The sequence below is a fragment of the Sebastes umbrosus genome, chromosome 3, assembly GCF_015220745.1.
Source record: "Sebastes umbrosus isolate fSebUmb1 chromosome 3, fSebUmb1.pri, whole genome shotgun sequence".
Classification (NCBI taxonomy): Eukaryota; Metazoa; Chordata; class Actinopteri; order Perciformes; family Sebastidae; genus Sebastes; species Sebastes umbrosus.
Window position 1 is genome coordinate 14,724,940 of NC_051271.1, and position 16,966 is coordinate 14,741,905.

Genomic DNA, 16,966 nt, shown 5'->3' on the forward strand with positions numbered 1-16,966 from the left:
ATTTAGTTCATTTTGGCATATCAGCGCTGTGTAATCGATACATAGTCGGACGACGAACACTAAACTGACCGTGAATGCATCTGCTCCATACAGAATCTCAGCTCAGAGTAGTAGGAGTCATATTTCACACCCACGGGATGAGAGAGAGAGCTGACAGACAAGATGATGCGAAACGAAAAGCAAAAGCGCCTGTCTGGCAATATTTCAGATTTAAAGCCAATGCTATAAGGGAACCATAATGTTAATGAGGCCATCGCCTCATCAACGTCATGGCAGGGTGGAAACCTGCGCCCCGCAGCAAAAGCTGGACCGGAGAGGCCGGACACACCACCACCCGATGTAAAAGATCAAAGTAAGCGCACTACATATATTGACTGTCACTTTTTCTTGTAAAATGTCCAGTGTAATCGGTAACACGGGCGTTTTCCCGAGTTTATTAAACGGTGGGAAAATTTCCTCTCTGTCACATCCCTAATATATATATATATATATATATATATGTTTGATATTTATAATGAAATGAAATGGCCTTCATTAAAGGCAAACTCTATGTAGAAAGAAAGGGTTGGCAGTAGCAGCAAAGCAGCAATAATGCTGTCCGGGTGGACACCACATGCGATAGAGAGACGCAGCAGTTCAGCGAGGTAGCAGGCAGTGTGGCCCGGATGTTACGCTTAGATGTTCAGCAGTGAGTCATGTCCGTGTGTTGCTGTGTACAGTCAGAGGGGAAACACTGGTCCTATGGTTTATATAATCCTGTCACAGTATGGTTCCACTTATCATATTGTAAACCCAACATGGCACGGGCCAGCGCATTGCTTGGTGCAGTTTCAACACTTGATGTGCACACAAGCAGAGGTTTAAATAAAGATGCAACACAGTATAACAGCGTGCTGGAAGAAACTACTGTAACACCAACAGCTGCTTCTCATCACACTTTGTGTGAAGACATTTAAAAAAGCATTATAGAACAGTGGTTGCACTTCACTGTGCAGCTTCCTTTATTTTTTCCTTCACTTAGTCGCAATGTGAAGGCCCCAGTTGGTTTGGTTCGCTTCCAATCAGCTCATTCTGCAGCCGCCTGTTTTATTGGCGTGCTGCAAATACTAGAATTTGCCTCTGGCTTGTTGCCAGTTACAGGAAACCTGTTCTTTACAATCGTTACATAACTGAAAGACAAACTCAATTTCAGTACTTTCAGAGCCAAACTCAAACAGAGTTCAATCGACAGTATCGGCGACTTTCTGCAGCCGCTCATTCGTGGCTCCAGGGGGAATTGGATGCCGACTGCATCCTCTGCATCACATAAAATTCACGGTTAATACTTACAGATGGAAATGAAAACTTTGACATACTTACATAATTACAATCACTGTTGCGTATTTTCAGATTATCACCATCGTGACATTCCTAGCAGCGAATCTTCAAGCAGAGCTGATTAATTTCATTATCAATCATCTGAAACAGCAGGGCGCTGACTGTTTAAATGCTAATCTCAATCAAAGCTTTCATTAATGCAGAGGGACCCTTATGAAGAGACAAAATGCCTTCGGCTTAGATGATCATACTGTACAAGTTAAGCATTCTTCATCTCGTGTGTTGTTAAGGCTGCTCCCGAGCGTGACATGTAAAACACCACGCACCAAAGCCCCAGTCGCTAGCCATTCACATTTTTTTTCTGGGCTATTTTGCAGGTTAACCTTGACTCTACAGTTACAAACCCTGAACTTCAGTAGTTTGTTTAAGCTGGAGGCGACGGCAGGCTGTATGAACCTTTCCCAAAGCATCCTGCCAAAGCAGAGGCCCGTTTCACCAAGCTGCAATTTGCGACAAGATTATTTCCTCCCCTGTTGATTTTGAGACATCTCACTAATTAAAACAAACACCATGCATGAGGATGGAAGAGCCCGGTAGGACTCACAAAGTTATCTGGAATTTGTAAGCAACAATCCCTTGTGAATTGTGAGGCTGCCACCTTTTTGGATCTGCGTGTAAACACTCGAGCGCAAGTTGCTTTTTGTGAAACAGGCTGATACTCCTCTCCACGGATAACATACAAAACAATACAAGATAATACACAAAACCTGTTTGGGAAACCACTGGAAAAAAACCTGTGATGCATGCTGTTTTTTCTTAAAGCAGAGATATTCAGCTGTGAAAACATATTTAAATTGCTTTACTTATTTTGATATAGGTTTACTATCGCCTAATACTGTCAGCTGTTTTATGTTGGGAAAAATGATCAGACATATATTAAAAATAATGTTGGATCACACTGACCCCTTGAGCTTCTGCGTCTGTGCCCAATGATCCATCCATGCTCCAGAGTATCTTAAAAAATCGGTATTATCCATAAAGATGAAATATTGAATAATCCCTATATCCATGTGGTCATTCTTTGCAGGTAACCGTTTTGATACAATGCTTCTACGTCTAAATTAAGCAAACATCAGTGCACTGTTTCTATGTACAAGCACGTGCGTACGTTTCTTACATGCATATGTCTGTGAGAAAAACCCTTTAGCAGAACTCCTCAGGTTGAGCGCCCGGAGCCCCTCCGTTTTGCGTTTTCGCATCGCCACCGTTGCTTCCAGCGATCTCCGTGTGGCGGGCCGTGATGTAGCTCCTCTTCCTACCGGTCAGGGAGTGCTTCCTTCCGGAGCCACCGCCGGCTCCGCCTTCGCCCTCGGCAGGGTCGTAAACTACCAAGACGGAAGTATCCATTCGTGACAGCGTGTACATGCTGCTCTGGCGTGTCGGGTGCAGCCGCGTGGACCGTAGTTCCAACTCGTCGTAGCTGGATACCTTGATGAACGGGCACCAACGAAACGCTCGCTTGAAGCCAGCCCGAAACCTGGTGCCAGGTCAAGAGGGAGAAGGGAAGGGTTGGAAAACACACGCAAATATGTCCATTTTATTGTTAGATGTTTTCCTTTATAAACAAAGAAGCAGCAGATACTGTAAACAGAACTGTATCAAAGGTTGGCTCTTCAGCTGAGGAGACACCCTGAAGCTTTTAAATAGACAGATAGTGACGCACGTCTAAATGTTTGTGTAGTGATGACAAAGACGTCAATTGGTGTGGAAGTGCAGTATTTACGCTAAGAGCAGGCTACTTAACAGTAAACCAACGGTACTTGAGACCCTGGCTGTGGATCTTCTCTGAATGCATAAATCAGCTACAGATGCTTGAGAGATGCAATGTTTTTTAAGGAACAAATCCATTTTTACATGGTCTGCGCTCTCCAAGTTTACTTCTAGTCTTATAATAAAACATAATTGAACTTAATTACAATCAGTGATGTGATGCAACAATCACTTTTGTTGTCTCATTTAGTAGCAGCGTTAATCAAACAGTGTGTAACATTTCGGGGGATTTATTAACAGAGGTGGAATATAATATTCATAACTATGTTTTCATTAGTGTATAATCACCTGAAACTAAGAAACATTGTGTTTTCGTTAGCTTAGAATGAGCCCTTCATATCTACATAGGGATCGGGTCCTCTTCACGGAGTCCGCAATATTGCTCCGTCATGTTTCTACAGTAGCCCAGAACGGACAAACCAAACATGGGCTCTAGAAAGAACCTGTCATGTTCTTACGTTACCTGAAGGCCATCGTAGTTCTCCATTACGCTTGTGAAATTGCGATAATATGAGTCGCAGAGTGCAAAACTAGCCGCTGTCTGACTTCCATTGCTCTTAAATTAGTGTTATTATGGTAAGGATGGCCTCTAAGGGAGGTGAACGGCGTTACCACAGTTTTGCACTCTGTGGCTCACATTACTGCAGTCTTGGAAAGGGAGGAGTGAGCGGAGGGGTACTCAGTTGGTTGCAATCTGCAACCACACCACTAGATGGCGCCAAATGCTACACACTGTACCTTTTAAAGTACATTAAATTGTAACTTTTAGTTTTTCAGATTGTCCCCACCTCCCTGCTGTTACCCACCTGCTGTTGAGGCAGCAGTAGATGATGGGGTTGTACATGGTGGAGCTCATTGCCAGCCACAGCACCGACAGGTAAACCTGCTGGATGTACTTCCACTTGACCAGACGCTTGTTGAGACCCGTCACAATGAAGTAGACGTGATAGGGGAGCCAGCAGACGGCGAAGGTCACCACTACGATGATCATCATCTTCACCACCTGCAAGAGAGAATGAGCGACTATGAGAAACATTCACACGCGGTCATCGTTACCTGTGTTTAGAATTCCTGAAGCAACTGATAGTGCAGGACAGTGGTGTGTAAGATGGAGGAAATTACACAAGAAAGAAAATATCACTAACCTGTCTCTCTCTCTGACACTGAAACATTTCTGAGGGGAAGAATGTGGAGCATGTAATTTCAGTCCAATTAAAGCATTTTTGTAGCAGCTGGTGCTGCACGTATATCACTATAAGACTGTAATGGAAAGCGGGACAGTACGTTCTACCTTATAACATATCATTTACCTGAAAGACAATTATTATAATCTCTCTATCTATCTATCTTTCTCTTTCTACCTATATGGAAGTGAGCTGAACGACCTGCTGTACATTGTCTCTGGATGATAACTGGGAACACAATCCATAATACTGAGTGGCTCCTCAGAGGCAGGCTGCAGAGGCACGCTACCGGAGACAAAACAGACATCATTGCGTCCCTCCTGAAATCCAAACAGAAGTCCTGGCACCCCTTGTTTTGAGTGCATGTTTCAAAGACGTTCATGAAATAACACAATCCATGCTGTAAACTATGCTTAGTGGAGCTAAAGAGTGGTGAAACCCTCAGTTTGTTTGATGACAGTGTGGACATTGAAGTGAAATGAAGGGTCGGATTCTCTCAAGAAGGTACGAGTCAGGCTTGACAGTGATGTGATAAGACTAATTGAAAGACGTAAAGAGCTATAGTTGTTATGGGTGCATCAGTGTAAATGTTTCCATCGTATGGGAAATGCTCTAAATTGCCATACAGCAAAACTGCATCGTCAGTTGCGTTTTGAAGGAAACATATTTCCTCCCGGATTATGTTTGTTTTTGACGTATCAAAAATACGTTTCTAGTCCGCGGACGTCCACGTAGGGACAAGGTCAGAGTGGATGGGTGGGTCAAACAAACACAGGACTTTCACCCAGGAGGCCGAAGTTTGTGTCCCGTGTGAATTTAATTTATTTTAACGTTAACTGTTACACGCAACATAACTTACTTACGTTTTTTATAAGTAAGCATAAGTTACTCATTTTAAGTCAAACCATAATCTTTTACTAAGACCATAGACTCTATATACGAAGTAGCCGTAGTCACCGTGACGTCACCAATTGGTTTGTGTACTGCCGTTTTGAAGCCTCAATTTCAGCATCATCTTGGTCTTTTGCAACCACAAGTGACAGGGAGTGGAGCTAAGCACAACCAAACGCTGAATAAGACATTTTTAGGTGACCAAAAAGGTTATAATCAAAGTTCATGAACTCACTGTGAAAGGGTTAAAGTAATAAGACAAAAACACAACAACTCCCAGACCGCGCAACGCCGTGGTAGCAACCTGTCAATCAGAAGGTAGCCACGCCCTAAAGCATCCCCTGCTTTATGGTCTAATTGACTCTAAATGGGACCATAATTTACTAAATGAACATCACGCTGTATTGAAGAAGACTTAAAACTAGCAATTGAGACCATAAACTCATGTTTACAATGTTTACTGAGGTAATAAATTGAGTGAGAAGTAGGCTCATTTTCTCATAGACTTCTATACAATTTGACTTCTTTTAGCAACCAGAGGAGTCGCTCCCTGCTGGCTATTAGAAAGAAAAAATGTTTAAGGCACTTCAGCATTGGCTTCACTTCTCAGACCCAGAGGTTGCCCACTGACTAAACATAACCCAGGAGTTTGATGCCTAAACGTAGTCAAATCGGTTTTTTTTGCATTTTTTTCCCCCCCTTTAATCCACAACGTTAACCACATGCTTAAAAAACTGCGACCATTATAGAAAGAAAATACGTTTCCCTCTAAAAGTAATGGAAAATGCAGTTTAGTTGTATGGGAGACAGGGTTGCAAAGAATCCTTCAACAATGTATTAAAGCAATGAGGGGGGAGAACACTCAGAGGGGAAGGTGAAGAGTTCAGTGTTGTGTATATTTTAACATACATGCACTGTATCAGTCAAATGTGTCTTCAGTTCTGTATAAGCTCAGATGTTGAAGGAGGGCAGAACATACATGAATGTTGTTTATGTCACTTGATCAACTCATTTGTTTCCCAATTGGCAATAAAAGGCTTTGTTGTGAAGTTTTTAGCTCACAACACAAATAACTACTAACTGAAAATGACCGTGAAAGGACAAACTGATTTAATCTATATTCTCATTATTGTCAACAAATCCCAAAAACATTAGTCCATCTCTCAGTACTTTTTGACTTCACTACACCATCTGTGGCACCCAGCCATGAGCCCATTTGTTCCCGCTGTGAATTTTTAGGGTGCAGTCATTTCCTGAAGCAGCTGGTCACTGTAGTTTTAGAAAATGATACTCAAACAGGAGAAAATTGCGCATTTGATGGGGACTATTTTCAGCAGTGCATTAACACACATTTGGTGTTCTAGCAGACATGGCAGCAGGACTGTGTAGGTGGGACTGGAATAAACTTCAGTGTCCATGTTCATCATGTGACAGAAAGAACCAACTGTTGGAAATCTTGTTGTACTCTTTAGTTTCTTGTTAATGCACTTTTAAAAAGAGCTGTCCCATCATTATGAAAGACGTCTAGTTTGTCAATAGGCTAAATATGTAAACAAACTTGAGGAGGAGAAACACGTTTGTTAAGTGCTCTTGGGTCTTCTTTAAACGTTCCATATTAGGACTACCAGAGAACTTTACACAATCCCTATAATTTATTATGTGTAAACACACATATTTTTTATGAGGCTGGCTTCTTGAACATCGTCTGCTTTAACACTGCAGGCTCTACTGGAGACTTATGGTTTTGGCATAGACTTAAGGTGCTTTCACAAGCCAACATTTAGTCTGTTTTAATCAAACTCTGGTGTGGTTCGTTTAGGCAGTTGTGAACACATTAATCCTACTCTGGTGCTGACCAAAACAACCGGACCGATGCCGCTTGCGAGAGGTGGTCTTGGACCGTTTCCAAGTGAACCAAAACGCAGGCTTCTGGTGCAGGCGTTTGTTGACATGGACAGAGGTAAACGAGGTTAACATGAGTGGGAGAAGACTGACCTGGAGTTCAGCAGAAGTCTGATGTTTACTTGACATCTGGGCCAAAGTGAACACACAGAACACGCTAAATAAAGTCTACGAAAATAGTGACGTTTATAAAGTCATTCCAGATAAACTAGAGGAGAAGGGATTCGTGCGCACAGATCTGTGCCGAGTCAAAGTGAATAACTTTGACAGCAATACTTCAATGTCTGTGATTCCCTGCGTAGAGGTGGCAGCTCTCGAGACGAAGAAGACATATTCACCATTTCTTTTTTTTTCTTTTTTTTTAAATGTGGAAATTATTGTACACGGTGAAACTGAACTAAATAGAAAACAAACAAAAATTTACAATTTCACGCTGATTTGGACTAGCCAAAGGGATTATGGCTTGTGAAAGAGCCCTTAAAGAACTACTGTATACATACTATAATAGAATTAAATTATTTGCAAACTGCAAAAAATCAAGTACCTTCTAATTCTGAACATAAACATGTCATCCCTCATTCAAAACACTGGTGCCCACAAGCAAATAAATGTTATTGTGCCTGTCTTATCAGCCATTTTGAACAGTTCGGAAGTGAACAAGAAGACAGCATTTCTTTAAGATTTTTGAAAATAAAGTGACACCAAAATATTAAGAATTACAAACAGGCAACTAAAAATGGTCAAAAACATAAAAGATATAACACCCAGCTAGGTCAATCAGTGTAGTTTTGAAATGCCAGAGCAGAGCAGGAGCATGAATCCTTCTCCAAGTTCTCTACTGTAGAATCCAGTCGTTGGGGCCAAGGTTTTGAGCATGATAGAAAGACATAATCCATAATCTCTTCCTCACACTGCTACATAAACAATATTGAAAGTATGTCCTGTGAAGCACAGGAGATTTAGGTCACGAAGCGGTTTATATAAACATTGTTTGGATGTCTTTAGAGCTGTGAACTACAAAGACACTGAGATTGAGAAAAGTTCCCTGTCATCCATTTTTCATCATTGGGGATAATAAGAGTGTCAGAGGACATATTTGAAGCGTTGTCTTGTGTTCATGTTATATAATATGATTGATTACAATAGTATGGTTGCAAGTTATAAACTGAATTGAGCATTATCATCCTGCAAACTGCCGCAGAATGAGAATTAAAGTAGACTGACTGGTGCACAAACAAGGAAAAAAAAATGCCCACATGGAGGTGTAAAGAGTTTGTCTTTTTACATATATCGTTTGAAGTATATGCTACACCGTTACAGCTGAAGAGAAGACATGCGCTAACATTTTGAGGTAACAAGACAGGAAATATATAAGTTAAAAGTGATGAGGTAAAATTTAAGAAGGTCCTCCACCGAAATACGAGTTTTAAGAAGTGATTTAAAAGATGATACTGATTACAATAACATGAGATTATAAGTGTGGGAGTTGCAAAACTGAGGGACGCAGAGCCGGTCACACTTGTAGGGGCTGTATATCTAAAGTATAATTCCTTTGAATTTATCAGAAATTCAACTTAAAATGTATTCAAAATATCATAGAGAGCCAGTGAAATGAGGCCAGAACTGGCAGTATTTTAAGTAATCTAAAGGCATGCAGCAAAATGTTCACCTTGATAAACAAGTGACTCCAAACAAGTGATAAAAGTAGTCCTCAGGTGAATGAAGCATATTTGTAACACTTTAATCACTTGGTTTTCAGTCTGATATTCATGCTTTAATGCAGAAGATAAACAACCAAGTAACCAAGTTGTCGATGACAAGAAATGCTAAAGAAGTGGGGGCAGAGGTGGGGCGTATCCCCAGGTTTTACGGGAGCAGAAAGCTGTGCATCATCAGCATAATGCATAATTCAGACTATTAACGGAAAGTAAAAGTGGACCTAAAATTGCTCCTTGGGGGACACCACAAGGGAAAGGGTGGCATGTACAGAAGAAGCCCGTCAGATTACACAAACACACAATCTTCTACCAACAAGGTGGGAACTAAACTAATTAATAGCTGCATCATTAACCCCAACCCATTATTCAAGATTGTTAATTAAAATGGGGTCGGCAGAAAAGCCAAAATCTAGTAAAATTCAAATGGTACAGCAGTCATTTAACTGCAAGTCATTGCTCACAATGATTAGAGCAGATGTATTGCTATAAACAAAAACAAATAGTAAAATATATTTCCTTAAAATATTTCAAAGGAACATAAACTTTTAAATAGGTCTGTAATAAAAAAAAAAGCCATGAGTGAAGAGAGAGTGTTTCGTCAGTAGTGGCTGAGTTATGGGGGCCTTAATGTGGGAGAATGTGCAAATAAACAAATCATTTATTGACTATATGGGGTCTTATAATGTGAAACAAGAGGGGGTAATGTTGTCTTAATGAGCAAGATGCCATACCAGAAATGTTGACGTTGACAGATTGATTTAAAGTGGATGAGCACAGGAACTGGTTCATGGGAGATGTTCATGCTCAGCTCTGTAAATCAAGGATATATTTGAAGCATAACCCATTAGTCTTGTTAATAATTAAGAAGCTTATTTTTGAGTGGGTGGCTCAGGGGAAACTTGGTAAAAGATGAACTGATCACTGAACTAATGGTCTGACATAAAAGCCTGAGAATGTGGCCATAAGAGGTACGGAAAGCAAAATGGGAACTTTTGCTTGTTTACAATGACAAAACTGAACATAAACCTGTGCGAAGAACCAGCGGGACATATAGATTACTGTAAATCAAATTTTTTACAGGCCTTGTTAAGGGGACTATAAGATCAGCGGCAGCATATTCACAACACAGCAGCATGTAAAAAGAAATACAATCACATAAATTGCATCAATGGTTTTCAGTGAAATATAGAATTGAATATAAACTCCTTCTCATAGACAACCCTCTGGATATTCTGGCACAATACACTGTATTTCTGACTTTCCAGATCAATCAGGTCATCTGGTGCTGGCCTTTCAAAAATATCAAGAGTCAACTCCAAACCTAGAGAAGCAGCTTTTTATGTTTATGCTCCCACATGCTGGAACCGTCTGCCAGAGGATCAGCTCCATTAATTTCCTTTTTCAAAAACAATAAAAAACATAAAACCTTTTTTACTGGGTATACCATCTGCCTGTTGACTAGAATTAACCAACAATATTCTGGTCAATCACTGTTTATATGTTTTTCTCTCTAAATGCATTTATATTTTTCAACCTTTATATTTAAGGACTCTGATAAACTTGGTATGACCTTCACACATTATATTGACATGTACTATGAGGCTACAGTAGGAAGGTTATTTTGGTTGTAGATTACACACCAACATGCTTCTACTGTTTGTCTGACAAACACAGCTGCCTTGAGAAACAGCTCACCTTGTGAACAACGAAAGGGAGAAATAATAAAACATGTGACAGCTGTTTGTTTGATGTTGCAGCACAGCAACGTGCATTCGTAAGAAAAAGGGAAGATGAGAGGATATCATCTTGAGGCCATCTTCTTGATTGCTTTTTTAAAAGGTGTTGATTAAAAACACAACAGTTCACCTTTTCTTTGTTTAAAGGTTGACTTTTTAACCATAGGACTCTAAAGTTTGTAATCCACCTGACGTGCCAGGTTGTTAGGTTTGCAGTTTAGAACAAATGAAGTTGTCAGCACTTGTAAATAAGTAGTAACACACACGAAACAAATGTGTTTCGCAGCCCAAGGCTTTCCTCAGAAACGCTGTGCATTATTAAAGTTACAAATTACAGACTGATTTGAGAGTGCTGACTTCATTTGCAACTGTGTGATTTTTGGGTCGGCACCCATTAAACTCTAAACACATTTGAGTCGAGCACGCCAGTTCTTTTGTTTGTCAGTTTTAGCGGAGACAGGATATAATTTATAAGATAAGTAATTACAATTGCTTTAAAATGTGACATATCTGCATAACTATGATTAAAAAGTGTCTAAATGACCTTATTTTTTTTACATTTCACATCATGGACGTGAGAACTAGGGGTCCAAGTCAAAAACCTTCAAGTCCAAGTCAGAAGACCCCCCCACTCCATAAACCCCGCCAGCTGCACAGCACCTAACCCTCTAAAAACCCAGGGGGAACCTGAAAGTTAGTGTAAAATGCTGTTAATAACGATTAAATATAAATGATCCTGGCCATTCTAATTAAAGCAAAAAACATGAATGTGCGCAGCATTTAGTATGATGTCATTATACAGACCGACTTTCTCTCAGCACCCCGACTCTGACTGATATCCAACGTCTCTGTTTCACACTGAGGTCTTCTATTATTTCTGCTTTTCTCCTAACAGACTGACTGGTGTGTTTTGTGTTGTGATCAAACAGAGAGAGCTAAGTAATTCTCTCTATCTTAAACTTTTTTTATCTAAGTCCCTGATGGGAAAAGTCATTGTCCAGAGGACAAAGAAGAGAAGAAAGGTCTAACTACTGAGCGAACCATACAATTGCACATCACGTACATCTCCCGCATCCAGTAAAAGTCTGCCTATGAAAAGGAAAGCCAGTGAGGGACTGGAATATCAACTAAACGAGAGCTAACAGTGAGCAAAACAAACAGCATTTTTTAATATTTCTTTCTGTTTATTTATCTTCCTCGGCACTGCCAGTGTATGTGTAATACAGTATATGTGTAATAGAGATACAAAATATGATTTTATCTTGGCAGAGGTTACTTTCTAGGTTGCTGGAAGACAGAATTGCATTAATTGCAAACCCAAAATCCATTACTTCCTATATTATGCGCCATTGAAAGATTAAAGACTTTGAGATAAATTTCTGACAGTAAGTTTTAGGCCATTTCCATTAGTACGCAACACTAACAGTTTGTCTTCCAGAAATTATGTTAACTCTTGCCAATTAGTAAGGCAAGACAAAAGGCAAGGCACACTTGATTTATAAAGCAGATTGCAAAAATGGGGAAACCACAATGTGCTTTACATAACAATTAAAATGGAAAGAAAAAAGTAAATTATTGCTGCATCAGCCATCATTTTGACCAAACACTGCAATGGTAGAATGGTAGAACAGATGGACATGCATAATTTTTCGCACCCAGATAATACGGTATGTACTGCACATGTGCAAGTACGTTTTTGGGTGAATGTATGCATATTCAGAGATCCTTTGATGGTTTCTTACTTGGATTAAACTTGAAAATCCAACATAAATGGGTTCAGACAGAGCAGAGAGAATAAGAGATGAGTGAAGAACAAATATTAAATTTGCATACAGTAGACTAGACCTCAAAGGGAGGATGTCGTATCACTTTTTACCACTTTGATGTTTTATGATTGCTGTACTACAAAGGCCAGACGGACAAAAACGCAGAGAGAGAAAAAAAAATGTCACATAATAAGAATAATAATGGTAATCGTATGGTACCCAAGAGTCCTGCAGCAGGTCTACTGGTGCTATTGTATTGAGATACAGGCTGTGACAGAACATGTAATATAGGAGAAGCTAGAGGAGGAGCGCACACCACTGTTGGAGAGGTGCGGACCACAGTGATGGAAAATACAAGTGTGGAGGAAAATAGTCACACACTCGTAGCCAGGATGCAAAAATGATTTAATAATTTACGTTTCATTCTTCTTCAGGGTATTGAGGGACAACAAACAGCTCCACAGCGCCTTATGCACATGTTTATTAAATCATGTTGCATCGTGGCTACAAGTGTGCAACTATTTTTCCTCTACAACAACATGTAATATAACCATACATGTTTATTGTGAGGCCTGTAGAGACTCTGGGGTCTGCAACATATCAATTTGACCCAGATTCCTATTGGAGAAATGCAACCTGGTTTCCTAAAAATCACATTGCTGTACAAAGAAACTGCATTACGCTTCGAGGGAAACACATTTTCCCTTTTCCCATTTCTAATCATAGTCCGCGGAAGTCTGCGTAGGGACGAGGTGGAGTTGGCCAGGTGGGTCACACAAACACAGGGCGTTTCCTGTGTAAAACCAAAAGTTAATGTTGACTTATATTAATTGCATACTTAAATAACGTAACAAACATGCTTATTTTAAACCAAACCATGATGTTTTACAAACCAAGTAGTTTTGTTGACTGAACATAACCAAGTCATTTTGTTGCATTTTTCGTTTTGCTTCAATTTACAACATTAACCACATGTTTAAAACTGCAACCGTAACAAGTTTCCCTCACGTAATTGCAGTTTAGTTGTATGGGAATGTAATTTTGTAGGGGACAGGGTTGGAAAACTGGAGGAAGAAGAGAAGAATAAGGAGAAGAAAAAGCCAGCCAGCAACCGGTTTCTTTAGTTTAGCACAATGACTGAAAGCAAAATGAGTTGAGCTGAGAACAGTTAGCCTGGCTCTGTCTAAAGGTAACAAAATAAAACTAACAGCACCTTCAAAGCTTAACAATTAACATGTAATATCTTTTTGGTTTAACCTGTTTAAGAACCAAAGTGTGAAAACGACACGTTGTGGTTTTACTGGAGGTTATGTGCTGTACTATTTCTTGACCGGGCCAGTGACCTCACTGTGACAAGGAAGTTACTGTGCCTGGCCAAGAAATATAGTGCCTTCAAATGGGGTCGTGTTTACCGTGTTCACGAGAAGAGTCCATATGAACGCCCCCCTCTTGTGATATTCACGACCTTGTAAATGGAAAGTTTATGAGCTCTGAGTTCACGAGTTGCGACGTGTTTGTTTGACGTTGCCAGAAATGGCGGAAGCTGTGCAAGTTCATTTTTGAGCGTGTAATAAGTTAATATATTGTAATTTTAGTTGTATATTGTTTTTCTTCATAATTTTATATGTCTGAGGAAAATGTTGATATTCCCAATTGACTAATCTTTTACTTCTGTCATTATGCCTTTGCATTTAATGCATTAAGTTACCCACTTGCTACCTCACTGAATTGTTAGCCTCTGTGGCTTCTAGACGCAGACAGAGGTGTTCTCACAACTTAACCACTTAAACGACGCAAAGCATATGTGGCCACGACTTCCCATGTTGTAAATAAGAGCTCACGATTTAATTTGAAGGCACCAAATACTCCAGCCTGTTGTGCCTGACCAAGAAATAGTCCCACACATACCCCTTTGTAAAACCACATCTTTGGTTTTTGTGCAGATTAAATAAGCGAGATATAACATGTTTTATGATTGGTGAGTTTTCAAGGTGCTTTTTTTGTTACCTTTAGACAGAGCCAAGCTAGCTGTTTCCCTCTGTTTCCAGTCTTTGTGTTTATCTAAGATAACCGGCTGTTGATGTATAGCTTTGTATTTACTGTTCAGACATGAGAGTGGTACTGATTTCCTAATTTAAAGTAAAATGTATTTCCAAAAATGACAAATAATGACTTTAAACCATCAGCACATTAAGTGCTTAATTTTGCAGATAATTAAGCAATAGTGAATCTATGAAAAAGGAAATTAGGTTATTGAATTTGCACATGAATACACACTCCTTATTCAGAAGCTTTGTAAAGGAAAGAAAGGAACATGTTGTCAGTTCGGCTCATTGCGATTCAAGCTAACACAATGTTGAGACAAAACAGTACGAGAGTAATACAAACAAATTTGAAACAAAGTGAAGCTCCAGGATGTGTATGCCTACCTCTATCTGAGTAACAAGTCAACAATTTAACTCATTTCACCACCACAGCAGGTATTAAGTATTAAGTGGCAGATACTTTGTTCTTGGTTTGTTTATTTTCTGCCCTTGCAGCAAAACACATCCAAGGTTATGCTTGAATTAAATAGGCATAGTCATTGACAGCAAATATGTGAGTTCATCCTAGTTGTTCACAGCAAAACCTCACTAATGATGCAAAAAAGAGCCTCTCAACAGCCAACAACTGCTCCTCGCAGTGAATCTGCAGCTTGTTTGCTATACAAGAATGAATATGTTTGTGAGACAGTGAGTGACTTATTAGCCAGTTCCATTGATTTTTATCAGATAATTTTTATGGCCATGGCAATTTTCTTGTAACATAACAGGATGGCAGCAGGCTGACGGATGAGAGATGCCCAGGGTAGAATTTATTCCATCTATGGCTTATAATTGGACATGGCAAATGTTCACAGGTGTTTGTTTTTCTTGTTAGAAGACACCAATGATAACTAGGAGAGACAGATTCAAGCAGGCCCTGCAGTTACTCTTAGCCCTTCCATCAGGTTTGAGAGATAGTAGAAGTCAAAGTGTTTTCATTTACTTCCACTTCTCAAATACGAAGGGTCAATCTACACCAAAGTAGCCCATAGAAACATGTCTGTGTAATCTAAAGGCAATTTCATATGAATTCTACGACATGGAAAAGAGAGGCAAAGAGGAGAGTGGCATCTAAAATGTCAAGGTGAAAATTAGATTGTGAGGATATAAGGCTTTTTCACGTCAAGTCCGTATTCTTTGTCCGACATTGACGCACGTTTAAAAGTAAATATGACCTCATTGTGTCGATCACTTTTGCACACCGACTCCAAAGCTTTCATCCGTCATTAAAGTTTTCGAAAGAGGTTGGATTTACTGTGTTTTTTTGCATCTGTCAAAAGGCAAAAGAGGGTTGTTTGACCACTCGGAGCCACCGTCCATGCAAACGTAACGTCGTCTCCCAGCACAAAGCATTTCACGATAAAGAAATAAAAGAATACAGAGATGCAGAATTTAAAGATAGATTGTGGCAGGTGATTACAGAACGTTGCAAAACAAAGGATATATACGAAAGATTAGACAGAAGAGTTTTCGCATGGAATAGAATAATAAAACGCATGTGAGTGTGCGAGTTTTCTGTGCGTAACGTTTTTTATCGGATGGCGGATTTAAAAAAAACGCATATGAAAAATACGGACTTGGTGTGTGAAGACCTTAATTTGGTCCCTTGTTGGTAGCAAGTCCTTTGGGAGAATAAATGAGCTACAGTATAGGCAGACGATGTTTCACTGACACATGTTTATGCAAATATCACACCTGAAGAGCACATAGTGGGAATACTGTGATGAGGTACCATACACAGTGATTTACAGCTGATAGTGGCTTCTGAATGCAGCAGATGTCACCATCAAATGTCAACCACTCAGTCTCAGCTCCTACAGTTAATAGATTTAATATGTAAATGAGATGTAATAATTGTTGTTTCAACCCGTCTCCTAGAAATTACATTAATTTAAAGGGAACCATAATTGCTGCCTGGTTGATATTCAGTGACACTTTTTTAATCATGTAATGATGTGTTTTTCTACTGCACACATCTTGTAGAGTAATGGACGGGGTGGACGGTGGGTTGAGCAAAAAAACACTTTGATTAAGGTTAAGGAACGATTTGTCCTTCACCGGAGGCGTTTCAGTCACATTTTAAAGATGTGCTTCTCTTTTAATCAGTACAGCGGTCTACACAGGCAGTGTATCACTTGCGCTATACAAGTTTATTTTTACACTTTAAGTTCTTCCGCTTAACACGTGTAATTACAGTAACTGTTTGTTGGGCTCTGAGCGCTGCCAAAAATGCATATGACCTAAACTCAATACTGTGCCTGAACGCATCCTGTGGAGAAACAGATGGAGGACTGAAGCTTCTGCGCTTTACACGCCTACAGGGACCTGAGAAGAGGCCTAATCAGCCAAAATAAGTGAAAATCCTGTGGCTTTACTATACATGTGAGGGGCCTTTAAAACGGTTCTGTGTGCTATTAGCTAATTCCTCATGTACACCAGCAGAGTTTATGAACCATTAGGACTGCAGAAATTAGTATTTACTTGAGTTAAAGTTAAAGCATCAGTCATACTGTATATGGGAAGAGCTTTTAAGGTCAA

At 39.8% G+C, this 16,966-nt stretch overlaps 1 protein-coding gene across 1 annotated transcript in view; it reads right to left on the bottom strand.

Moving 5' to 3' along the window:
- Positions 1-498: 498 nt before the first annotated feature.
- The window catches only part of tacr3a (tachykinin receptor 3a), a 31,089-nt gene continuing 14,621 nt past the window's right edge, over positions 499-16,966 (bottom strand). The window contains exons 4-5 of the mRNA XM_037765458.1: positions 3,954-4,150; positions 499-2,854 (exon numbers count right to left, since the gene is read on the bottom strand). Of these exons, the coding sequence (XP_037621386.1) occupies positions 2,521-2,854; positions 3,954-4,150 (531 nt within the window). The 3' untranslated portion in view covers positions 499-2,520. The remainder of the gene's footprint in view (positions 2,855-3,953; positions 4,151-16,966) is intronic.